At 35.7% G+C, this 24,937-nt stretch overlaps 9 protein-coding genes across 9 annotated transcripts; 5 read left to right on the forward strand and 4 right to left on the reverse strand.

Annotated features, from left to right (window-relative positions):
• Positions 1–463: 463 nt before the first annotated feature.
• Positions 464–12,673, forward strand: LOC130665567 (histone H3-like). The gene is made up of 2 exons (XM_057466017.1): positions 464–807; positions 12,052–12,673. The coding sequence occupies exons 1-2, from the start codon at positions 464–466 to the stop codon at positions 12,362–12,364; spliced, it is 657 nt and encodes a 218-aa protein (XP_057322000.1). The 3' UTR covers positions 12,365–12,673.
• On the reverse strand, positions 7,317–7,736 carry LOC130665572 (histone H2A). Its single transcript, XM_057466021.1, has one exon. It carries the CDS (start codon positions 7,692–7,694, stop codon positions 7,317–7,319), a length of 378 nt encoding a protein of 125 aa, XP_057322004.1. The 5' UTR covers positions 7,695–7,736.
• On the forward strand, positions 8,039–8,440 carry LOC130665574 (histone H2B). Its single transcript, XM_057466023.1, has one exon. It carries the CDS (start codon positions 8,066–8,068, stop codon positions 8,438–8,440), a length of 375 nt encoding a protein of 124 aa, XP_057322006.1. The 5' UTR covers positions 8,039–8,065.
• LOC130665568 (histone H3) lies at positions 11,036–11,762 on the reverse strand. The gene has a single exon (XM_057466018.1). The coding sequence runs from the start codon at positions 11,718–11,720 to the stop codon at positions 11,310–11,312; it is 411 nt and encodes a 136-aa protein (XP_057322001.1). The 5' UTR covers positions 11,721–11,762; the 3' UTR covers positions 11,036–11,309.
• A 3,692-nt stretch (positions 12,674–16,365) lies between the features above and the next one.
• On the forward strand, positions 16,366–17,172 carry LOC130665566 (histone H1-like). The gene has a single exon (XM_057466016.1). The coding sequence runs from the start codon at positions 16,408–16,410 to the stop codon at positions 17,065–17,067; it is 660 nt and encodes a 219-aa protein (XP_057321999.1). The 5' UTR covers positions 16,366–16,407; the 3' UTR covers positions 17,068–17,172.
• A 1,007-nt stretch (positions 17,173–18,179) lies between these two features.
• LOC130665575 (histone H4) lies at positions 18,180–18,780 on the reverse strand. The gene has a single exon (XM_057466025.1). It carries the CDS (start codon positions 18,719–18,721, stop codon positions 18,410–18,412), a length of 312 nt encoding a protein of 103 aa, XP_057322008.1. The 5' UTR covers positions 18,722–18,780; the 3' UTR covers positions 18,180–18,409.
• A 231-nt stretch (positions 18,781–19,011) lies between these two features.
• Positions 19,012–19,501, forward strand: LOC130665569 (histone H3). The gene has a single exon (XM_057466019.1). The coding sequence runs from the start codon at positions 19,054–19,056 to the stop codon at positions 19,462–19,464; it is 411 nt and encodes a 136-aa protein (XP_057322002.1). The 5' UTR covers positions 19,012–19,053; the 3' UTR covers positions 19,465–19,501.
• Positions 19,502–22,890: 3,389 nt separating this feature from the next.
• On the reverse strand, positions 22,891–23,314 carry LOC130665487 (histone H2A). The gene has a single exon (XM_057465908.1). It carries the CDS (start codon positions 23,270–23,272, stop codon positions 22,895–22,897), a length of 378 nt encoding a protein of 125 aa, XP_057321891.1. The 5' UTR covers positions 23,273–23,314; the 3' UTR covers positions 22,891–22,894.
• Positions 23,315–23,615: 301 nt separating this feature from the next.
• LOC130664798 (histone H2B) lies at positions 23,616–24,083 on the forward strand. The gene has a single exon (XM_057464897.1). The coding sequence runs from the start codon at positions 23,644–23,646 to the stop codon at positions 24,016–24,018; it is 375 nt and encodes a 124-aa protein (XP_057320880.1). The 5' UTR covers positions 23,616–23,643; the 3' UTR covers positions 24,019–24,083.
• The last annotated feature ends 854 nt before the right edge of the window (positions 24,084–24,937 follow it).

Consider the following 24,937-nt stretch of genomic DNA (forward strand, 5'->3'; position numbering starts at 1 on the left):
GGTTGTCGCTTGTAATGTTTAACTGTGTTTCACTTTGCACTTTGAATCTCGAGCGATGTGTTCAGTTCGAGAGTTGTGAGTCGAATCCAATTCTTCTTCCTAATCGTAATCTTCGAATTCCGAAGAACTGAATCAATGCCGAATTCTGATCGTAATCTTGTTATCGAGAGGGAGTCGAATGATCATCAAATAATGAACTTGCCACCAAAAGTGGCCAGTTATAAGCACTTTCTTATGATTTCCCTCTCTGCTCAGTTTCAGCCAATGACCAATTTTTCTCTCGCTTTTGAGTTGGAACCAATCGCAGAGACGTTCGATAAATTATCCCTCTCTACCGAAAATGAACGAATCAGAACGCGCATGCGACCAGAAAGTTGACGAAAAAGCCAAGACTGCCGCCGCTTTTTTCAATCACCACAATCTCTTGAACGTATCGTTACATTAAATCTCTAACTAACTTGTCATGGCTCGTACCAAGCAAACTGCGCGTAAGTCGACTGGTGGAAAGGCTCCACGTAAACAACTGGCTACCAAAGCCGCCCGTAAGAGTGCACCAGCCACCGGAGGAGTCAAGAAACCTCATCGTTACCGTCCTGGAACAGTAGCTCTCCGTGAAATTCGTCGCTACCAGAAGAGCACAGAACTTCTCATCCGTAAATTACCATTTCAACGTCTGGTTCGTGAAATCGCTCAAGATTTCAAGACTGATCTCCGATTCCAGAGCTCAGGCGTGATGGCCCTCCAGGAAGCCAGCGAAGCCTACCTCGTTGGTCTTTTTGAAGACACCAATCTCTGTGCCATCCACGCCAAGCGTGTTACCATCATGCCCAAGGATATTCAGTTGGCCCGTCGTATTCGAGGAGAACGTGCTTAAGTTATTTCGACATCAGAAACTAATGAAAAACAAACGGCCCTTTTCAGGGCCATCAAATATTTCATACTAAGAAAATTCAACAAGTCATTCTCTTGTTCATCAACTCTGATTGCACTTAATAATTATATTTTTTATTCTAATACAAAATGCATAGTAGATTCCCTGTTTAGAAAATCTCATAGAATGCAATAGATTCTCATAAATTTTCATAGAGATTTTATAAGAATGAATGAGTTCTATAAGAAATGCTATAGTTGATACACATAGGTGTTGCGTTCTAAGGTGCTCAGGAAATTTTGTAATGGCTATTATAACGAATAAAAATAGTGCTCTTGCGAGCATTTCATCGTCAGTAAACTCAGTCTTTTTTTTTATCTTGCAAGTGCTCACAATGGAAGAATATTCAATTCGGCTTAACCGGCATAAATGTACGAGGCGATCGTCGGTAGTTCTCGGAATTTAAATATAAAATAAAAATTATTATCGAGGCCAAATTCCTCAGCTGCGTTCTTTTACCCGCAGCGAGTCATCACTTGACTACCCCATATTTACCGAGACTTACTCACATCCGGTTTTTATAAAAATTTAAACCTAGTACATACTATTCTTTTCTATCCACCTTGCCTTGTTCTAGTTAGAGATAACGGCTACTCCGCGTTTCAACGGCAAGATAATAAATCTTAATATTACCTCGGTACCGATTCTCCGAATTAAAAGAAAGACGTTACCAACTAGAAGCAGCTGTGTAAACATAAATATAAAACCAAGATTATAATAAAGAATCTCTTGTAAATTATGATGTCCAGAGTAGTCATTGTTACTAGCTCTAGCAGTCGAGAGTCTTTGTGTTCACAAGATAAGAATTTAACAAGGAGCTTATCAATGGCCCCCTACTTGCCTGGCCTAGCTACCTATCTTATTCTATGAAACTAACTTATACGTTCCCCTATTCCGCCTAGGATATTACTCCCTCCACTTCCTCATTACCCTATCACGTAATGTCTTATCCCGCCTCTTCCAAATTTCTAGTAACTACATACCTAGGGCCCACCTACTTCCCTCCTTATCACAATTTGTATCTCTCTCAATTTTAAGGGAATTATGCATCTATTTACCTTACCAAGGTGCTAGATTTACCACCCACCTGTAACTAAGTCAAGGCATATTGGTTCTCTCAAAAATAGAACCACCCATGCCCCCTACGCAATTCAGAAAAATAACCCTCCAGTGCCCCAACAGTCCAAAAATTCTCCCTCGCCAGTATCCAGTCTCGAGAGTATAAAAAGACCCATCGGTTGTTACAAAAAGCAAGCTCGTTAGCTCGTTCGCTCGCTCGGTCGTTCGCTCTCTCTGGCGTTTTCAATTTTTGAATATATTTTTTCCAACCTTCAAATTGCAATAAAATCATTTCGACTTAATCGATTTATTCCGTCTTTGCAACAAATTACTAATAAATTCTTACCACTTTTCTCGGTAATCAGTGCGGTTCTAAATTTACGAATAAAATTTAGCTAGCGTGCATCTTATAAATTCACTCGAGATTAACCTCGATATTTGATCTTAACTTAACGAAAATCATCGGGCAATTCGTCGCGTCGTGAATCTCGCAACAACATTTTGATAATCCGAATAATCTTTCATTCGAGTGCGGCAGCGAATTAGTTTAAGTGATGGTGACCAGTGAAATTGTCGAAGTGAACCAGAAGCACCTGCAAAACGTAATTTACCTCCAACTACTTGCCGCCAATCAGAAGCAGTCAAATCTGGGAGATGTCCGAGTGTCCTGTCCAGCAACCACCGATTATTTTAATCATCATCGACTTGTGTACATTCTGAATAACTGTCTTCAATAAACAAACCGCATCTGTAATTCCTGACATTTTTATTGCTAACTTCAAGAACGCACATACACTCCTCCTATTATTCCTATTATTCATGCTCGGCACCAAATAACGTGGTCTCCGTTACCCGAGTAAAGGATTTAAGTGTCTTGACTCAAATCAAGGGACTGGGATATATGTTATGTCGCTTGGACATAACATAGGCCTTATACATACAGCTATAAGAACCTATCTGATTTTTGAAACAGAGTTAGTAGTAATAAAGAATGTCGTGTTCACTACCAGACAATTATTTACAGTGCATAATACTTTTATATCGTAATTATTTACATCACTTCCATAATATAATGTAATGAAAACATCACTATGTTAAACCGATTAGGTTACACCGATTGATCGAGTTAGAAATTTAACTGAGGTGGTACCTGTTTAAAATTTGTATTGAATTATGCCGATTAAATTATACTATCACATGACGAATTGAAATATGATCACTACAGACTTCTTGTCTATGTTGTTAAATTTTTTTTACCCTTATTGAGGTTCATAGACATTGCTTCTATGTAAATGGCATTTGTCAAATGATATGACTGACGAATTTGAAACGTGTACTCTGATTAAAAACGCCGTTTGAAACTCAATTGAAAAATAGTATATTTAATTTCATTATTTTCCGATTAAAATTTTCCAAGCATATTTATTCGGAGTTTTTAGTCCGAGGCCAAAAATGATCGGAACAGATTAAAAGTACACATCGTGAAAGTAAATATTTACTGATCAAGTTGTATTACAAAAGACTTGAAAAAAAGAATAATTCTCTCATTTACGCTAAAGTATAAATATTGAGAAAAAAATTTATAATTAAAATTCTCTTGAAATCTTGTAACGCCTAATTGTGATACATTATCACGCATGTTTCCGTACATGTGTGTGCATAAAAACAGGCTTTCCTGGTTTACAGTATCATTTAATGTAATTTTAAAAATGTGATCTAGATGTTACTTACATTATTGACAACACCGAATATTGGTAATATGAAATAAAATATTTGAAATATTGAACCTAAATGATTACTTTATGAAAATTATATAAACTTGAGGTTATCCACATAGTCCACTGACTTTACTTTGAATCCGACTTCGCTTGTTTGAGAGACAAGCTCGACCAAAGTTTCTGATTAGTGTATTAGTGCAACAAAGACAATACCACTCGCTCACTTGGGTGTGAGAGAGAAAAAAGTAAGAGCGCCTGTTAAAATAGAAATGAAATTGAATAATCAGTGGATGGAAGTATGACAGTAATACTGTTTCGAAAGATTATGAATTAAGGAGTCAAATAAGTCACTTAGACGATTGTAGAATACCTGTTTGTTGATTGATTAATTTTCTAATAGTTCTCGATTCTTATTTTTTCGCCTAACAGCTGATGGTGCATTTTTTTTACCCATTTCCAGTCTTCATAAAGTATTAAAAATTCACCTTACTTTGGAAAAGCTGATTTCTAGACCAGTTCTTTTCCCTTAAAAAAGACCTAATCTCTCTATTCTAGTAACTTAGCATTGTAGATTGATGTATGATACGTTTACTTTATCTCTTTATTCATTAGCTTTATATAACAATACTTTGTTGTTTTACATTTATATTGCAGATCAGTACTCCCGTAATAAAACTTTGCACAGTATTTATCTTTAATAGAATATTTGTTTACACGTTTTCATATTTATTTATTCAAGCATAGCTAGCGTATTGAAGAAAAAATTTGAAAGCATTTCATTAGTTGCTATATATATGATGAGTCATGTATATGCCAAATAAACCAAGAAAGAAAATGTCCCCTGCGCAGACGTAAACGGTTCAGTTCATCATCGCTTGGAACACGCTTAACAGTAAGCAACACCATTGTTGGTTTAACTTTTTGCTACACATGCATAAAAGTTACAATGAACTCTTTAGAGGGTTTATCGAAATTTCAACCACCACTGCACGAAAAAAATATCACTATAAATACAGTTGAGCATCATTAGGTCGGAACTTCCCCTCTATTTTGACCATTTTTTTTTTTTTTTTTTTTTGTAGTCTTTTATTTATATTTTATTCGTAATACATGTTTGACAATGTTTGTATAGTTTTATTTTGTTCCCGTTTTATAAAAAACTAACCAAATATGTTTATGTTTTAAATTTTAAATGTAGATTGGTTTATTTGTTATTTATTTGTGATTTCAAGTCGGGTAAAAAATTTAAAAAAGCCCATATATTTCTTTTTATACTTAACATCTAACTTACATATTAACTTAAAACTAGTACATTTATTTACATTATTTACAGTATTTACATGTTTACTTTTGTTTTTACAGTAGTAGACTATGAGGTAGTTTATGTTTTATTTTAAATGGTGCTGTATTTTCGTCCCATATTCCTACGTTTTTTAGGATTTTATGGGTTTTGATACTAACGTTGTAAAAAGTGTTTGTTTGGTCATATATGTCTTTTGTAATGTCTTGAATATTTAGTTTTTTCTAATGCTTTCAGTGGTTTCATCTGGTCTGGCTTGGCTTATACTTCTGAGGATTTTGTTTTGTACTATTCTTATTTTATTTATTGAAGTATTACAAGCATTGCTCCAGATGGGGGTTGCATAAAGTAGGATAGGTTTTATTAACATTTTGTACAGGAGTAATTTGATTTTAATTGACAATATACTTTTCGCACATATGAGTGGGTATAGTAGATTTTTTATTTGGTATGCTTTATTGCAAGCTTTAGATATATATGACTATAATGAGTTAATTTTTTATCAAGGGTCATTCCTAAATATTTAACTTCATTTTTAGGTAATATTGTTTCGTTGTTTATTTTTATTGTGAGATCTTTTTCGGTTTTTTTTAATTTATATTTTTGGCTAAAAATGATCTCCGTTTTAGCAGCATTGACTTTGATTTTCCATGTGTTATAGTATTTAAGAAAGTTGTCAAGTGTGTTTTGGATTTTATTGAGTGCTGTCTTTTTATTCCATGAGGATCTGAGTATAGCTGTGTCGTCAGCGAAAAGTGCGGTAATAGTATCGTCATCTATTGGGAGGTCATTTATAAAGTAAATAAAAAGGACTGGGCCCAGAATGGACCCCTGTGGCACACCAGCAGCAATGTGTTGAATATCTGATAGTGCATTGTTAACATTTACTGTGAAAGATCTTTTATGTAGGTAGTGTAGCATTAATTTTACTAGGTATCGTGGTATTCCTATGAGGAATAGTTTTACAATGAGGCCTTCAGCCTTCGTGCCAGACAGTGTCGAAGGCCTTTTCAATATCCAAGAGCAACGTGACTGTTGATTTGTTAATGTTAAAGTTGTTTGCTATATGATTTGTGATTCGAGCTAGCTGTTGTACAGTGCTTCTCCGCTCTCTGAAGCCAAACTGCTCCTCAATCATTTGTTTATTTGTATTTTCCCATTTTTTAATTCTGTTAAGTATGATTATTTCAAAGATTTTGCTTAATGTTGACAATAAGCTAATCGGTCTGTAATTTTGAGGGAACAGTTTGTCTTTGCCAGGTTTGGGAAAAGCAAGTACAACAGCCTTTTTCCATTCCTCTGGAAAATATGATAGTGTAAAGCATTGGTTGTAGATTATGTAAACTGTACGATTGCTTTTTTCAGTAGGTTTTTGAGTATAATATTTTGTAGGTCATCTGGTCCTGGGGCTTTTTTTGGTTTTGTCTTTTTAATGGCGTTGTGTATTTCTTTTGGTGAAGTCAGCTCTATACTGTCATAGTCTATAGGTTCGTTTCGTAGTTTTGCATATATTTGATTTATGTTAATATCTGTTTCTAGGTTTCCGTCATTTTCTGTGAGATGGTGTACTTTTTCAAAATTTTCTGCGAGTGCATTAGCTTTGTCTATGTCCGTAAATACAAGTCCTGTCGAGCTGTGTAGTGTTGGTGTTGTATTTTCGAATTTTTTGGTAAAGGACTTGGCAGTTTTCCATATGGAATTGTCCTTTACATTGAGTTTTTCAAGTTTGCTGTTCCATTTGTCGTTTGTGTGTTTCTTGATTTCCTGATTTACTAGGTTACTTAATTTATTTTTCATTTGTTTGTTCGCGTCTAGTCTATCTCTTTGATATTTTCTTCTGTACATGTTTCTGTCTTCAATAATTTGTTGTATGTGTGAGGTTAGTTCTTGCATATATGTTTTGTGCTTCTGTTTCGGTATTGCTATGTTTTTAGCTTCAGTTATTATGTTAGTTAAATTATCTATTCCACTGTCAACGTCTCCTTTAGTTTTAATATGTTTATTGATGATAAGATTGTCGTTTATGTATGTTCTAAAAAGTGGCCAGTCCGACTGTGGCCAGTCCGTGGAATTCGACTGTTCATAGAATTAGTGAATCAGAATAGAATAATGAACAGGTCAGCGAAAAGATAGATAAGATAAAAAAGAATAAATATTATCCATCATTTTGGCGACGACAATTGAAATTTTACATAAGTATACTTGTATCAAGTTACAAAAATTTATAAACTAAAGAATTTCGTACGTTTTAAAAAATTTGGTGGCCCTGAAAAGGGCCGTTTTGTTTATATGGAGATGCGAAAGCGATTTATGAGCTGCTTTTTTCGGTTTTCTTGGGCAATAAGACAGCTTGGATGTTGGGCAGGACTCCACCTTGAGCGATAGTAACTCCAGAAAGAAGTTTATTTAATTCTTCATCGTTACGGATGGCCAGTTGGAGATGACGTGGAATGATACGGGTCTTCTTGTTATCACGAGCAGCGTTACCTGCCAACTCGAGTACTTCAGCAGCAAGGTATTCCATAACAGCTGCTAAGTACACTGGAGCACCAGCTCCGACACGTTCTGCGTAGTTACCTTTGCGCAGCATACGATGAATACGACCCACTGGGAACTGAAGTCCAGCACGACTTGAACGAGTCTTTGACTTTCCCTTTACTTTACCACCTTTACCGCGACCAGACATGATTTTAAGTTAGAGTGAACGGAACACGAAATTTACTCAAGAGCGTCAGAGACGAATTGTGCTTCTGGCAGCAAAAGTCACTGTATTTCCCAACTTTATGTCGGTTACTGCGAGCCACTCACAGTGAAGGAATTATCCCCTCCATCGATACTTTTTTTTTATTCGATCGCAGGTACCGACACGATTAATATTGTTATTATTTTGTTTCGGTACCTGCGATCCAATAGGATTACGGGTATCCTCTCCACCCGATGGTACGCAATATCATTGGTCCGACCATACCAATGCGTTAGCTGTTAAAAAAGAAACGAAATGTTGGCCAATTCACATTTTGACTCCAGTCTTGTACTAGTGTTGAATCAGTGATCATCATGCCTCCTAAAACAAGCGGTAAAGCCGTGAAAAAGTCGGGCAAGGCCCAGAAGAACATTACCAAGTCCGATAAAAAAGGACGCAAGAAGAAGCGTAAGGAAAGTTACGCCATCTACATCTACAAAGTGTTGAAACAAGTTCATCCTGATACTGGTGTCTCTAGTAAAGCCATGAGTATCATGAACAGTTTCGTCAATGATATCTTTGAACGTATTGCAGCTGAGGCGTCCAGACTTGCGCATTACAACAAACGTTCCACCATCACCTCCCGGGAAATTCAAACTGCAGTGCGTCTTCTATTACCTGGCGAATTGGCCAAGCACGCCGTCAGTGAAGGAACCAAAGCCGTCACCAAGTACACCAGCTCTAAATAAACTTCTTATTCCCTCAATCAACCAAACGGCCCTTTTCAGGGCCACCAAATTTTTTAAAACGTACTAATGCTTCTCAAGTTTTAAGTTTACATTTAAACAATATTAGTCTGATTAAAAAAGTTCATTGAAAAGGATTGAAAATTATTTCAATTCTTTTCAATCTCACGGAAGTTTTGGAAAGTATTGAATGGAATTGAAATTTCGATTATTTGAATACTTTCTAATTCTTAAGGGGGTATTCTGGTCTAGAAATAAAAAAAAATCGATTTTTTTTTTCATATTTTCATAGTTTAACTATTTAAGAATATGTCTACAAGAGGATTTTTCAAAATTCAAATTATTTTCGGAGAAATAAGTATTTTGCTGAGCTGGCATCCAAACCGGTTGAGCTGCAACTAATCGAACAAAAGACATAATGGATTCTCCGACTACCTGAATCTATATTTCTTAGTAAGCCCTTTTGTTTCGTTATATATATATATATATATATATATATATAACGAGGAAGGTCCGATGTATGCAGCAGGAATGGCAGATTGAATAAATGTAAGTTAAAAATATAATTTTATGACTTAGACTGCAAAAATTTTACTTGAAACTTTAAACGCGTTTTTCTCAGAACTGTCTTTTTGAATCTGATACCCGTGATTTCTCAGGTTCTACCAAACCGATTTACTTGAAATTTTAAGAGAGTCTTCTTTAGGGATTTATCTATGTCCGGAACTACGGCCATCCCCAAATTTTCATTTTTATTATTTTTAAAAAATCGAAGAATGTCCAAAAAAGTGGTACAAAATTTTTTTTTTCTTTAGGCAGTCGCCATTTTGTAAAAAAAAATTTTTCCAACTTTTCCGTAGTTCCAGACATTGCGACATTATTATAGATTGATAATCTTTGTTATTTTTTGGTTTCCGATTGCTAGGAGAGTTAAGATCGTGGGTATGGTCACGCACCAAATTTTTGAGACTCCCCACTTCATCAGCTGATAACTAACAGAATTTTGAATTTTTTTTACTTTTTAATTTTTTTTAGTATGCTTCTAATGTGAATAAATAATGTATAAAAAAATCGATACTTAAAATATTGCTTGCTTTTTTTTTACAGCACTTCAGAAATTACCTAAAATTCATGTCTCTAGACCAGAATACCCCCTTGAAATGGAATTCAAAAGTATTGAAAAGAATTTAATCTTTCATCATTTCAATACCTTCCAATATGGAATTATTTTGGTATTGAGAAGGATTCAGAACGATTCAAAACTTTCAATTCATTTGAATTCTTCATAATCCCCTACGTGACTCTAAGACTCGAAACTTTTTTGGTATTGCAAAGTATTCAGAAAGATTAAAAATATCAATTCATTTGAATCTTTTCCAATTCCTCGGAAGTTTAGAAATTCTTATATTATTTTGGGATTGAATAGTATTAATTTTATGTCCAAATGAAAACTTTGGGGTATAGAAAGTATTCAAAAGGATTCAATTCTCATCTTTTTCAATACTTTTCAATGAACTTTTTTAATCAGGGTAAGATTGTTAATGTATTTATGTTGCTGAGTTAACCTCAATTAAATAAATCCTTTTTTTAAATTATCTTCCACTATATCATCAGAAATCAACTGCGATTTTTCAACTACAAAATCTAAGCATAAAGCTCCTCGATTATTTCAATACTAAAAATCCCATGATGTTTCTTAATTTACCTCATAGGTGATTGAACAAAGTAACCATTCAAACGCTCGCTTTAATAGTAAAGGAAAAGCGAGAGGTAAATGCATCTAACAAACAATATTTTCTCGCCCTGAGAAATTTTTGTTTTCAATTGATAATGACAAGAATTTGATTGAACAAGTGAAATTTTTGTGCGCCAAGAAATATTTTTTTTTCGTGTTAGGCGCCTTGCTTATTTTTTTTATTTTCAATTAATCACATCCCTTGACTTGAATCGTACATTATTGTTAACTAAAAATAATTTTTTTCTTTTTTAAAAATTCACAACAATCGCGGGTTTGGAATGATTTACTCTTCTTACTTCGTGTATTTTTTTTTTATTTCAAACTTTTTATACTTTTCGGTGTTGTCTATTATTGTGTACTTTTGTTTTTCATTATTGCACGTCTCGAATTCGAAGCGGAGAGGTTGTGCTTTCTAACCGACTTGTCAAGGTCATGCGATTTCCTCACATTAAATTGTATATATTATTTTTTAATTTTATATACATATTATCCGTAAATTAATAATATTGTGCAGGTATTCATTGATATTGGATTGTAGTTAGTTTAGATTTTTATATATAATGAAATCTATTAATATTTGAAAAAAAAAACAAATCCGCATGATTATTTGTTCTGCGTCACTAATAATACAATCAAATGAGAGAAAAATATAAAACATAACAACGAAATTGGTAAAGTTTGCAAGCAAACAGGCATACATATATTTTAACAAAAACAAACCCTCTAAGATGAATACGTAGCACCTAAAATTGTAAACAGAAATTCTACAAATATAAAAGTATATGATGAAAATATTCGTATTTTGTTTTAGCGCTGGATTTTTGGGACTACTAAATTCTTCAATAGACTTTATTCATTAAAATATATATTTTTATAAATAACAAAAATTGTACCCTAATATTATCAGCAGTACTAGTATTTTGCAGGCAAATGCATTAGTATGATTAGGCAGTGTTTAATTGAAAGAAAAGCGTGTATGGTATTGTTGGGAAATTGGGATAAATATGGCATTTCATTGTTTTTCAATTGTAACCAATAAAATAAACGAGAAACGAGTTAAACTTTCTTCGTATGAAAAATTTGATGGCCCTGAAAAGGGCCGTTTGGTTTATTAAGTTTTGATGTTGTAATAACTTAAGCACGTTCTCCTCGAATACGACGGGCTAATTGGATGTCCTTGGGCATGATGGTAACACGCTTGGCGTGGATGGCACAGAGGTTGGTGTCTTCAAAAAGACCAACGAGGTAGGCTTCGCTGGCTTCCTGGAGGGCCATCACGGCTGAGCTTTGGAATCTCAGGTCGGTCTTGAAGTCCTGAGCGATTTCACGCACCAAACGTTGAAATGGTAATTTACGGATGAGGAGCTCAGTACTCTTCTGGTAACGACGGATCTCACGAAGAGCGACTGTTCCAGGACGGTAACGATGTGGCTTCTTGACACCACCAGTGGCTGGCGCGCTCTTACGGGCGGCCTTGGTAGCCAGTTGTTTACGTGGAGCCTTTCCACCAGTCGACTTACGAGCAGTTTGCTTAGTACGAGCCATGATAAGCTAGTTTATCTCCGAATAACCGTAGTATTACGTTCAGAAACTTAGAACAGAATGAGTTTTCGAAGCCGAAAATCGCCTTTTTGTTGACTCGCAGAGCAGATGGCGCGCAATTCGTCTTTTTTCTCGGTGGAAGGGGTAATTTAGCCAATCACTTTGATTGGTCGATTTCTGAGAGTAGGAGAAAAATGCACCACCGCTCTGATTCGTCCAATTCGAGGGGTAGGAGTAAATCTAAGAACGTCTTTATAAACAGGCTCAAAATCGGTTTTGGAGCATTCTCAGTCTAACTTTGTCAGTGTTTACTTAAAAGTTCTTAACTCGCAATCATGACTGGTCGTGGTAAGGGAGGAAAAGGATTGGGAAAAGGAGGAGCCAAGCGGCATCGTAAAGTTCTTCGTGATAACATCCAGGGTATCACTAAACCAGCTATCCGTCGTCTGGCTCGTCGTGGTGGAGTCAAGCGTATCTCCGGTCTGATCTACGAAGAAACCCGTGGAGTTCTCAAGGTCTTCCTTGAAAACGTTATCCGTGACGCAGTTACCTACACCGAGCACGCTAAGCGTAAGACTGTCACCGCCATGGACGTTGTCTACGCTCTGAAACGTCAAGGCCGTACTCTCTACGGTTTTGGAGGCTAATTTTATCACTCGACCCAGCAATTCATTAAACCAAACGGCCCTTTTCAGGGCCACCAAATTTTTCATACGTAAAAAGTAAATCGAGTTTTATTCTTAAATATTATTGATTGCATCATTTGTTCTGTATTTGCTCACTATTCTATGTAACCAATTTATGAACCCTAATTATCTTGAATAATAAAACTACAAAAGAACGCCTTAATAAACAAACGGTATATTTTATCATCGACATATCTACCTACAGTACATCTAAAATGCATTATTTGAGTTGTATCATGGAAAATTTGCCTTATTCCGATTAAAAACCCATTCATAAACCTATTTGCAATAGTACTCAACACCAATTACGATATGTAGGAAGTTATTCGTATAAATAATCTCAAGTGCTAGAATTTCATTTTTGGGAGATTAACTAGAGATTTAAGTTGAAGCGCAGCTGTTTTGATCAATATCTTTGTAAGCTTTACCCAATGCCACCACTCGAATCTTTTTTCTATCTCTATCAACAATAATATTACCTGATTATGTATTATTTATATTCAAAAATTGAATAGTACTTTTGTCCTGAATAATGAACTATTGTTATTGACAATATTTTGCTCTGGTTAGAAAATCTCATAGAATTCAATACCCTGGCGGTTTTGAATCACCCTGGAAACGAGGTGGAATTACAGTGGATCCAGGGCGGTTACACGGCGGGTTTTTTGTTATATTATCACCGTGATTACACGGTGTACCCACCGTGATTCCGCATACACCGCGTAATCACCGTGGAATCTCGGTGAATACACCGTGGAATCACGATGGGTACACCGTGTAACCATCGTGGAAACTCCGTGCATACACGGTGGTAAAAGGGCACAAACCCACCGTGTAACCACCCTGGATCCACCATGTTTCCACTCCCAGGGTGTTTCCAGAGTGATTCAAAACCGCCAGGGTAGATTCTCATAGGTTTTTAATATATTTCATAGATTTTTAATATATTTTTTTTATATGAAAAATATATTTTTTTTATATTTTAACATATATTTTTTTTATTAATTTTTTTCATGGGGGTACCGAGCTTTTTGCTGAGAAGGTATCTTGAGGCCTGTAGCCTCTGACGTCAGGAGCTATCCCCAGCCTGTGACAAGGTTCACCCCTACTAGAGAAGAGCGAGATGGACATTGAGGCGGACGAAGAAGAGGCATTCCGACGGGGCCCTCCGAAAGTACCCAACGTGACCTCATCTAGCTACTCTCACCCTTTCCCTTATTATATTACTTATTATCAACTGTCCATATTATACGATTAGTTGTCGGGTTTAATAATGTTTAACTGTTAAATAAATATTTGGTTCTATCTACTAGCAAGTGAAATATATTAAAGTGTTCCTTCTTACAATATTTTATATTTATTATTAATTAATGAAAGAAATTTGTCTTTTGAAATTTTTTTGAACTCATTTACTTGAAAAATAACACTCATTTAATTCAAAGTTCCGGTATTAGGTCAAGCGAATTCCGATATGGGGACAATACTTTCGGGTGTCGTAGAAAAATTTTTTTGATATCTATTAAATTTACGCAAAATTAATGAATTAGATTATTTTTGAATAGGTAAATGTCCAATTTGAATGATGTAACAAATTATTTTTTTTTTTTTTATCTATTTAAATATGTTTAAAACGATAAAAATCAGTCGTACACCCTTCGTTGTTTCGGTATTGGGACATTTACCTTAGATATGTGCGTTGCAGTAGTAAAACATTTCTTAAAAAACTAAGTAAAAGTACGAGAACAATTATTTGTGAGCAATTTAAATAACATTTGATAAAAAAAAATATTTTCCATGTCTCCTAACTGATTCAAAGGGATTTTAAATTTTTATTGCACCCTTTGAACTATTTAAAAACTATTTAAAATTATATTTTTAGATTTTAATAATATACAATCAAAGGAAGACGTCTATTACCTTCCCTGGTTAAAAAAGTGAATTAAAAGGATTAAAAAAGTACACATATTTAATACTACTTAATACTCTTCAATACTCTTAATTCTCCGGAGAATTCAGATCAAACATAAAATGAATCCTTTTTAATTCTCCTTCGTCTAGCGAAAAAATTATTATCGTTTTAGAATTAAAAAGAATAAAAACGGATTAAATATTTTTAATCCTAACTTATCCTTTTGAATTCTAAAATAATATTGTAATTTCTGATCGCACGGAGGATTCGAAAGTATAAAAGAGGATTCGAAAAAGTTTAATTCTAACTAATTCTTTTTAATTCTAAAATAATGTTGCAATTTCTGTTCTCGCGGTGGATTGAAAAGAATAAAGAAGGATTCAAAAAGTTTAATTTTAACTAATTCTTTTTAATTCTAAAATAATATTTAATTTCTGTTCCCGTGGAGGATTCAAGAGAATAAAAGAGGATTGGAAAACACATTATTAACCCGTCAGCACTCCCGTCAGCTTTTCGGTATACTTTACGCCCGTGATGAGAGTTTTGCTCACGCTTAACGCCTAGGCATCAAACAAATTTTTTCAAATTTTAAGCAAGAAAATATTTTTCATAAATTAATCACTCTATGTATTATAAGAATAATAAATAATAAATAAATGATAATTGTAATTTATTGACGATTAATAAACGTAATTTAAACTTTAATGAATTCAACCGAATAACTTCGCAGACTGCCGAAGGTAGACGAGCAGTCACGAGAGTAACCGAACGTAGAATTTTTTTACTTACGCCTTTACGCCCGTGATGAGGAAAATGCTCACATTTTTTGAGGAGCATAAAAAAAATTTTTTTTATAATTTCTATGACAACCGAACAAATTTTGTTCAAGCGGAATCTGAAAATAGATAAAACTATTCAAAGATAGAAAAAATTTCAACTATTCGTTCCATTTGAAAAAAAAAAGTTATTCATGTTTAAAATCGAGCGTGAGCAAAATGCTCATAACGGGAGTGCTGACGGGTTAAATGACCATCAAGAATGAAAGTTTTCTACAAAAAATACTTTTTTCTTTACTCCAGCGGCACTAGTTTACGATAAATGAGGTAAATAACAGTGAAATACCGTGAATTACAGCAAAAATACCGTATTTTACGATTAGCTTTCCATAGTTGAATTTATACCTTAAAATGTGGTGCTTTCACCTAAATTACGGTAAATTTACCGATTTTTTTACGGCAAAAATTCCATAAAAAAAGTAAAGTTATTAATATCTATCGTATAAAACACTGTGAAATCAAATCCCTCAGGGTTATTTTCATTTGAAAAAAAAAAATATTTTGTAAAATGTTTGTAATATAGTGGGATTATTCAAAATTTCATCATTGTCAATAAGCTGTTTTACTGTCATTAAAACTGATCAAACAAGATGATAGCAGTGAGTTAAATTTACACAAAAAAAATTTTAATATTTACAAGTAAATTATAACACGTCCTTTTTTTTTACACAATCACGTAAAGTTTTTCATTATGTAGGATGGAAACAATAATGAGTAGAGAGTAAACTTTGACTCCGCTTGGGCAAGAGACATATATCTTAATATTTCTCGGACAATAAACGGATATGTACTGATTACAAAAATTTCTACAGCTACAATAGACATCGAAGCAACTTTAAAAATAAATTTCAAGGCAATTAAATATTGACATGATTGTTTATTAAAGTTATTGTTGAAAGACTTATGGCCCTGGAGCCATAGTGTCCTAATGAAATACTAGATATTTTTGATACTTTGAGGTTTTTAAGAGAAATAAAATCGTTTCAACTATTGTCAAGCATTTTGTTAAAAGAAAAAATGTTTTTTAAACATAAATTGATTGCAATATATTTAAAAAACTATAAGTTTCTCTAAAGTTTCAACACCGCTGAATTAAATCCGTTGACATGATTCTGGCAAGAACTGAAGCAGTCTCTCTCCACGGTCCGCGCGAAAGTGTGGACTCAGTGTTTTACCACAGTGGCGCCATATTCTGTCTACGTCAGTTTTCAGAAGCTTATTATTCGTTTTAAAAGTATTACTCGTGGAAATTAGTCACAATGACTGCAACTTCGGTATCCCCGGCTCCGGTTGAAGAGAAAGTTCCGGCGAAGGTCGATTCACCTAAGAAAGTTGCTGCCAAGAAACCAGCAACTAAAGCAACTCATCCAAGTGCTGCTGACATGGTTACTGCCGCTATTAAAACTCTTGGTGAACGTGGTGGATCATCCCTTCAAGCCATCAAGAAGTACATCGCTGCGACCTACAAGGTTGATGTTGAAAAACAAGCACCGTTCATCAAAAAGTTTCTTAAGGCAGCTGTCATTAAGGGAACTCTGGTTCAAACAAAAGGAAAAGGTGCTTCTGGATCATTCAAACTTCCAGTAGAGAAAGCAGCCTCGAAGCCAAAAGCTGCTGCAAAGAAAGCTGCCGCTCCTAAAAAACCTGCAGCTGCTAAGAAACCAGTAGCCAAGAAGGCAACCGGTGAAACCAAAGTTGCTAAGAAACCTGCATCGCCTAAAAAGGCACCAGCTAAGAAATCTGAGCCAAAGAAACCAGCTGCTAAAGCTCTACCAAAAACTAAAGCCGCCGCTTCTCCAAAAGCTAAGAGAGTTGCCAAGGGTCCAACAGCTAAACCCAAATCGCCGAAACCTAAGAAAGCTGCCGCACCAAAAACAACAAAAGGTCCAGCTAAGAAAACCTCAACAGCCAAAAAATAAATTCTCACTCATACATTCTTAGGGATGTTTGATTATTAGATACTCGATATACATTATACATATATAAGAAACAAAACCAACGGTCCTTTTCAGGACCACCCAAATTTTTTAAAACGTATCCAACTCTTCGAGATTAATATTTGTCTTTATTATGACACTCTCTTGATGGTTAAAGACTATGATTTAAAATAATGAAAAAATATTTAAATTGGATGATATTTTACACTATTAAATCCTTTGAGTATAACATCTTTTGGGCGTTTAACACTACTAATTGTTTTATATCATAGTTTCTAAACAAGTTTATAAAGTTGTAAGTATAAAGCGTATACTTAATTATAGCTTTTGTAAGAACTCGTTAATTTTGATAAAACCTGTATGGGAACACCTATGAGAATCTACCCTGGCGGTTTTGAATCACTCTGGAAACACCCTGGGAGTGGAAACATGGTGGATCCAGGGTGGTTACACGGTGGGTTTGTGCCCTTTTACCACCGTGTATGCACGGAGTTTCCACGATGGTTACACGGTGTACCCATCGTGATTCCACGGTGTATTCACCGAGATTCCACGGTGATTACGCGGTGTATGCGGAATCACGGTGGGTACACCGTGTAATCACGGTGATAATATAACAAAAAACCCGCCGTGTAACCGCCCTGGATCCACTGTAATTCCACCTCGTTTCCAGGGTGATTCAAAACCGCCAGGGTATTGAATTCTATGAGATTTTCTAACCAGAGCAAAATATTGTCAATAACAATAGTTCATTATTCAGGACAAAAGTACTATTCAATTTTTGAATATAAATAATACATAATCAGGTAATATTATTGTTGATAGAGATAGAAAAAAGATTCGAGTGGTGGCATTGGGTAAAGCTTACAAAGATATTGATCAAAACAGCTGCGCTTCAACTTAAATCTCTAGTTAATCTCCCAAAAATGAAATTCTAGCACTTGAGATTATTTATACGAATAACTTCCTACATATCGTAATTGGTGTTGAGTACTATTGCAAATAGGTTTATGAATGGGTTTTTAATCGGAATAAGGCAAATTTTCCATGATACAACTCAAATAATGCATTTTAGATGTACTGTAGGTAGATATGTCGATGATAAAATATACCGTTTGTTTATTAAGGCGTTCTTTTGTAGTTTTATTATTCAAGATAATTAGGGTTCATAAATTGGTTACATAGAATAGTGAGCAAATACAGAACAAATGATGCAATCAATAATATTTAAGAATAAAACTCGATTTACTTTTTACGTATGAAAAATTTGGTGGCCCTGAAAAGGGCCGTTTGGTTTAATGAATTGCTGGGTCGAGTGATAAAATTAGCCTCCAAAACCGTAGAGAGTACGGCCTTGACGTTTCAGAGCGTAGACAACGTCCATGGCGGTGACAGTCTTACGCTTAGCGTGCTCGGTGTAGGTAACTGCGTCACGGATAACGTTTTCAAGGAAGACCTTGAGAACTCCACGGGTTTCTTCGTAGATCAGACCGGAGATACGCTTGACTCCACCACGACGAGCCAGACGACGGATAGCTGGTTTAGTGATACCCTGGATGTTATCACGAAGAACTTTACGATGCCGCTTGGCTCCTCCTTTTCCCAATCCTTTTCCTCCCTTACCACGACCAGTCATGATTGCGAGTTAAGAACTTTTAAGTAAACACTGACAAAGTTAGACTGAGAATGCTCCAAAACCGATTTTGAGCCTGTTTATAAAGACGTTCTTAGATTTACTCCTACCCCTCGAATTGGACGAATCAGAGCGGTGGTGCATTTTTCTCCTACTCTCAGAAATCGACCAATCAAAGTGATTGGCTAAATTACCCCTTCCACCGAGAAAAAAGACGAATTGCGCGCCATCTGCTCTGCGAGTCAACAAAAAGGCGATTTTCGGCTTCGAAAACTCATTCTGTTCTAAGTTTCTGAACGTAATACTACGGTTATTCGGAGATAAACTAGCTTATCATGGCTCGTACTAAGCAAACTGCTCGTAAGTCGACTGGTGGAAAGGCTCCACGTAAACAACTGGCTACCAAGGCCGCCCGTAAGAGCGCGCCAGCCACTGGTGGTGTCAAGAAGCCACATCGTTACCGTCCTGGAACAGTCGCTCTTCGTGAGATCCGTCGTTACCAGAAGAGTACTGAGCTCCTCATCCGTAAATTACCATTTCAACGTTTGGTGCGTGAAATCGCTCAGGACTTCAAGACCGACCTGAGATTCCAAAGCTCAGCCGTGATGGCCCTCCAGGAAGCCAGCGAAGCCTACCTCGTTGGTCTTTTTGAAGACACCAACCTCTGTGCCATCCACGCCAAGCGTGTTACCATCATGCCCAAGGACATCCAATTAGCCCGTCGTATTCGAGGAGAACGTGCTTAAGTTATTACAACATCAAAACTTAATAAACCAAACGGCCCTTTTCAGGGCCATCAAATTTTTCATACGAAGAAAATTCAATAAGTCATTTACTTACAACATTTAATCATTTACAAAAAATAATTTTATCCCTAATTTACCCATTCCTGATTTTATTTCTATCCCAGGTAGGAATCGCCAAGGCTGACGATAGGCCGAGCCTTGGCCCTGTTGTCACTTGCCAAGCTTCGGCAGCTGACCATTGGCCCAAGCCTCGGCCAGGGCTTGGCCCAATGGTTTGATTACGTTAAGCCAAGTCTTGGCAGCTAACCATTGGCCCAAGTTTAGGCCGAGGCTTGGTCCAATGGTTTCATTAAATTAAGCCGAGCCTTGGGTAGTGACCATTGGCCCGAGCCTCGGCCAGGGCCAGGCCCGATAGTTTAATTTTTGTTAAATCGAGGCTTGGCCGCTGACCATTGGCCCGAGGATCGGCCGAGGCTAGGTCCGATAGTTTAATTTTTGTCAAGCCGAGCCTTGGCAGCTGACCATTGGCCAATGCCTCAGCCTGGGTTAAATTTTTATTTAATATTAAAATTATCAACTTTGCATGTATCTACATATATGTATACAGATAAGACCAGGGCATAACGGTCTACCGAGTATACGATTAATATCAAGAGTTGATATTTTTTAAAAAGTAAAATTATTTGATATACAATAATTTTCATTTAATTAGTTATTGCTATGCACAAAACTTTAGTTAACATGAAATTTTTATTTTTGGCGGTCAAAATGGGGTATCCTTTAAAAAAGTTGAAAAAAAAATTCTGAAAGTTGATGAAATTTCATTAAATTCAAATTTTTTATATGTAATATACATAAAGAAAAATTACATTTTACATCATTGGTGGATACGAAGGCAAAAAAAAATTTTTTTTTGTGGGGCAGAGAGGCCCCTCTCCAAAAAATGATAATTTTTTTTTTTATTAAATTGTTTTCAACATTAAGAATATATTTCTTTCTCTTGACAATTATTTTTGGTTTTATAATACTCAAAAAAAATTTTTTTAGGTGTAATAAATCGTTTCCCTTCGATTAGCTTAATTACTAATTGTTATTTAATAAAAAATAACAATTCGATATTTTTTATCTGTCATTATTGTGAACCCAAAAAACGTGTTTTTTGATTTTTTAGATTACAGATTATTTTGCATTAAATTATTCATTTATATCAAATCATAAAATTACAAATTGATATAAATATGTCATTACTCATCAGACAATTTTAAGTTCATTAAATAAAACTACATTTCACCCCATGTTTACGATTTAATATTTTTAAATTAAATTGTATTTAAATAATTAACAAGCAAAAAAATCATGATTATTTGGACATCAGATTTAGCACAGTGGATAGCGTCCCGGCCTAGTAATCAGAAGGATCTCAGTTCGAACCCCGGTAGCCCCCAAATAATTTTATTCGTTATTTCCCAATAATTCAGTAATTAGTTAATTACAATTCAATGTAATGTTGATAAAAGTGTGATCAAACTTTTTTTTAATTATATTTATTAGTTTAAATAATAACATTTTAGATCGAGCATTGGGTGAGCCTTAGATTTTTTGCTTCCCGAGGTTTGGCCGAGGCTTGACTTTTTGTTTCCCAAGCCTTGGCCAAGGCTCAATTTTTCGTTTCCCAAGACTCGGCCGAGGCTTGATATTTTGTTTCCCAAGGCTGGGGACATGGCTATCATCCAAGGCTTGGACCAATCCTTGGCCCAACGCTCAGCCAAGGCACGTGCCAAGCCTTGCATAATCCTAGTGACGCTTGGCCAAGGCTTGGTCCAAACCTTGCCCAGTTGTTCTTTCCTACCTGGGTAAGCCTTTGAAAATAAAGACAGAGTTTGTAAAATGTCAAGTTCGGGATTAGGGCTACGTTTAAAAAGTTAAAGTTCGTATGTTACACTTAGAAATAATCGAATCTATCGCGAGAAAGACAGAAAAGAGGAACTTGGTCAGGCAGAAGAAAAGAAAGAACTAGACTGTATGCGTTGCTGGGTTTGTCTTCGTCCTCTTCTTTGTGCCATCATTCGTTCCCTACTCAAAAAGGAACCCAGATAGTTGAGTGCGATAGGATAAGACAAAAGTGTTCGCTTGCATGAGATCAAACGTCAGACGAATAAATTATTAGAAAACGATAAGGGTTAGCGCATGCGTAGGCATAAGTTGGGGAAACAGATCATTTTCTTATAAATTATGTAGGACAGTCTGAAATTTTTTAAAAATTATTATTATTTTTTTTTAAGCCATATTCACTTGGTAACTAACGCAAAATTTTATAATTTTAATGTAAGTTTTGCATTTGACAATTCTATGCCATTTAATAACTTTCTGCGTAAAAAATTCATAATCTAAACATAAATGATGATTAAAAAAAAATGGCGACAACTAAATCTGGACGAAAGAAAATATGAAAGGGAAGTGTCGAGTCAATAATGCAAATAGGCGAGAGAGCAAGGATCAGACAAAAGGCGGTTCGAGCGGGTGCGCTCAGGTAGAAAGGTAGCAACGAAAAGTCAAAGAATAACATAGATCAACTTCTCCGATCGTTTTAAAATTTTTACACAATTCTTTTAGATACATGGCTTACAAAAAATGTAAAAAAAAGACGAGTAATGGTCGCTATCCCTTTTTAGAAAATCTCATAGAATCCAATAGATTCTTCTAAATTCCCGTAGATATTTTATAAAAATTAATAAGTTCTATGAGAAGTATGCTATAGTTCAGTATAGAGCCTTATATATACAGCTATAAGAATCTATCGGATTTTTCAAGCAGGAATGAGACACCCCAGAGGAGCGAAGCTTCTTTTGCATTCTGGATAAGATTCTAATTATCCATTAACATAATCTAATTTCGCTATACCATAGTAAATTATTATTTGGAGACCTTTAGGAATACGAAAATAAAAATAATAATAGTATCTATTTTTGAAATTAAAAGTATATTTACATCGAGTATCTAATATAATAATCTCATCAACTTGAGCTATTCATCGCACAATATATTATTTTAATGCTATATAGTATATTATTCTTAATATATTAATTATACTATTGTTCTTAAATAACTTATGGTAGATCGTTCATGTTGAATAAACACAAACCATAATAAGTAGTGAATACCAATTAGGAGATCAAGTACCCGGTTCATTTTTTGCGATGTCCCGATTCCAAACGCGCGTAAAAAAGCTTTGATCAAAAAAGCTCAGCTACTCGATCGAATAAAAAATGATTGCTCATTACAGGTTTAAGTTTTTGATGATACCATTAAAATTATGGTTGTCTGTCTTTGAAACTGGGCACCTCATTATGAACAAGATAGTTTTTAACGTTTTGAAAAATTTGGTGGCCCTGAAAAGGGCCGTTTTTTTATTAGGAAAGTGGATAGTAATTTAGGAACTGCTTTTTTCGGTTTTCTTGGGCAATAAGACAGCTTGGATGTTGGGCAGGACTCCACCTTGAGCGATAGTAACTCCAGAAAGAAGTTTATTTAATTCTTCATCGTTACGGATGGCCAGTTGGAGATGACGTGGAATGATACGGGTCTTCTTGTTATCACGAGCAGCGTTACCTGCCAACTCGAGTACTTCAGCAGCAAGGTATTCCATAACAGCTGCTAAGTACACTGGAGCACCAGCTCCGACACGTTCTGCGTAGTTACCTTTGCGCAGCATACGATGAATACGACCCACTGGGAACTGAAGTCCAGCACGACTTGAACGAGTCTTTGACTTTCCCTTTACTTTACCACCTTTACCGCGACCAGACATGATTTTAAGTTAGAGTGAACGGAACACGAAATTTACTCAAGAGCGTCAGAGACGAATTGTGCTTCTGGCAGCAAAAGTCACTGTATTTCCCAACTTTATGTCGGTTACTGCGAGCCACTCACAGTGAAGGAATTATCCCCTCCATCGATACTTTTTTTTTATTCGATCGCAGGTACCGACACGATTAATATTGTTATTATTTTGTTTCGGTACCTGCGATCCAATAGGATTACGGGTATCCTCTCCACCCGATGGTACGCAATATCATTGGTCCGACCATACCAATGCGTTAGCTGTTAAAAAAGAAACGAAATGTTGGCCAATTCACATTTTGACTCCAGTCTTGTACTAGTGTTGAATCAGTGATCATCATGCCTCCTAAAACAAGCGGTAAAGCCGTGAAAAAGTCGGGCAAGGCCCAGAAGAACATTACCAAGTCCGATAAAAAAGGACGCAAGAAGAAGCGTAAGGAAAGTTACGCCATCTACATCTACAAAGTGTTGAAACAAGTTCATCCTGATACTGGTGTCTCTAGTAAAGCCATGAGTATCATGAACAGTTTCGTCAATGATATCTTTGAACGTATCGCAGCTGAGGCGTCCAGACTTGCGCATTACAACAAACGTTCCACCATCACCTCCCGGGAAATTCAAACTGCAGTGCGTCTTCTATTACCTGGTGAATTGGCCAAGCACGCCGTCAGTGAAGGAACTAAAGCCGTCACCAAGTACACCAGCTCTAAATAAACTTCTTATTCCCTCAATCAACCAAACGGCCCTTTTCAGGGCCACCAAATTTTTTAAAACGTATAAATGCTTATCAAGTTGATTATTCCCGAGTAAATCATTATTATTATTATTATTATCATTATTGTTTTATAAATAATAACAATTTTATAATAATAAATGTAATTTATAGTATAACAACCGTTTAAATTACATTATATCATGAAGGACCTTTTTCTCCACCATCCATCTTACGGTTTTAAATAAATTTAATTATTATTTCATTTTTGTTAAATGTTCAGGGGGTTATCCCCAGTAGTTCGACTCTACTACCGAGGACCTCACCTGAGCGCCAAATCATTACTGCTGCTATGCTTCATTAACAAGATGATCAGCATGCGCAGCAGGCCAAGTTTCGTTGCCTACGTAAACGGAGGGATCCGAGGATAACAGCCTTTTGCATCCGCGATGCCAGAAACTCAACTTGCGCTGAACAAGTTGGCACTCTTGCCAGGGCAGACAAAAAAGACTGTTTCATCCCTTCTAGGACGCCAACAATAAGTACGACAAGCTTGACACGGTAGCCTGGGTAAAGTTTACCAATTTCAAACGGGAGATTCTGATAAATCTGGTGTTTGTGCTCTTCTCTAACTGTGATATTATACATCTGGAGCTGAAAACTCAATGACATAGATGTCACGAGTGGTTTTATCGAAGAGCACAATATCAGGTTTATTATGGTCGATTTTCCGCGTTGTTGCAAATAGTACGTTCCAATAAATACGGCAACGGCCATTCTCAACAACTTGTGGAATATCTCCTGGCAGATAAGGCAGCCCTGGTGTTTTATCGATACCGTGCGTGTGTCTAAGGTGGTAATAAAGTACTCACAGAGCAGCGTTGTAACGCTGAATGTATGCACTTCTTGCCAGCACAGAAC

This window comes from Microplitis mediator, chromosome 3 (genome assembly GCF_029852145.1).
Source record: "Microplitis mediator isolate UGA2020A chromosome 3, iyMicMedi2.1, whole genome shotgun sequence".
Classification (NCBI taxonomy): Eukaryota; Metazoa; Arthropoda; class Insecta; order Hymenoptera; family Braconidae; genus Microplitis; species Microplitis mediator.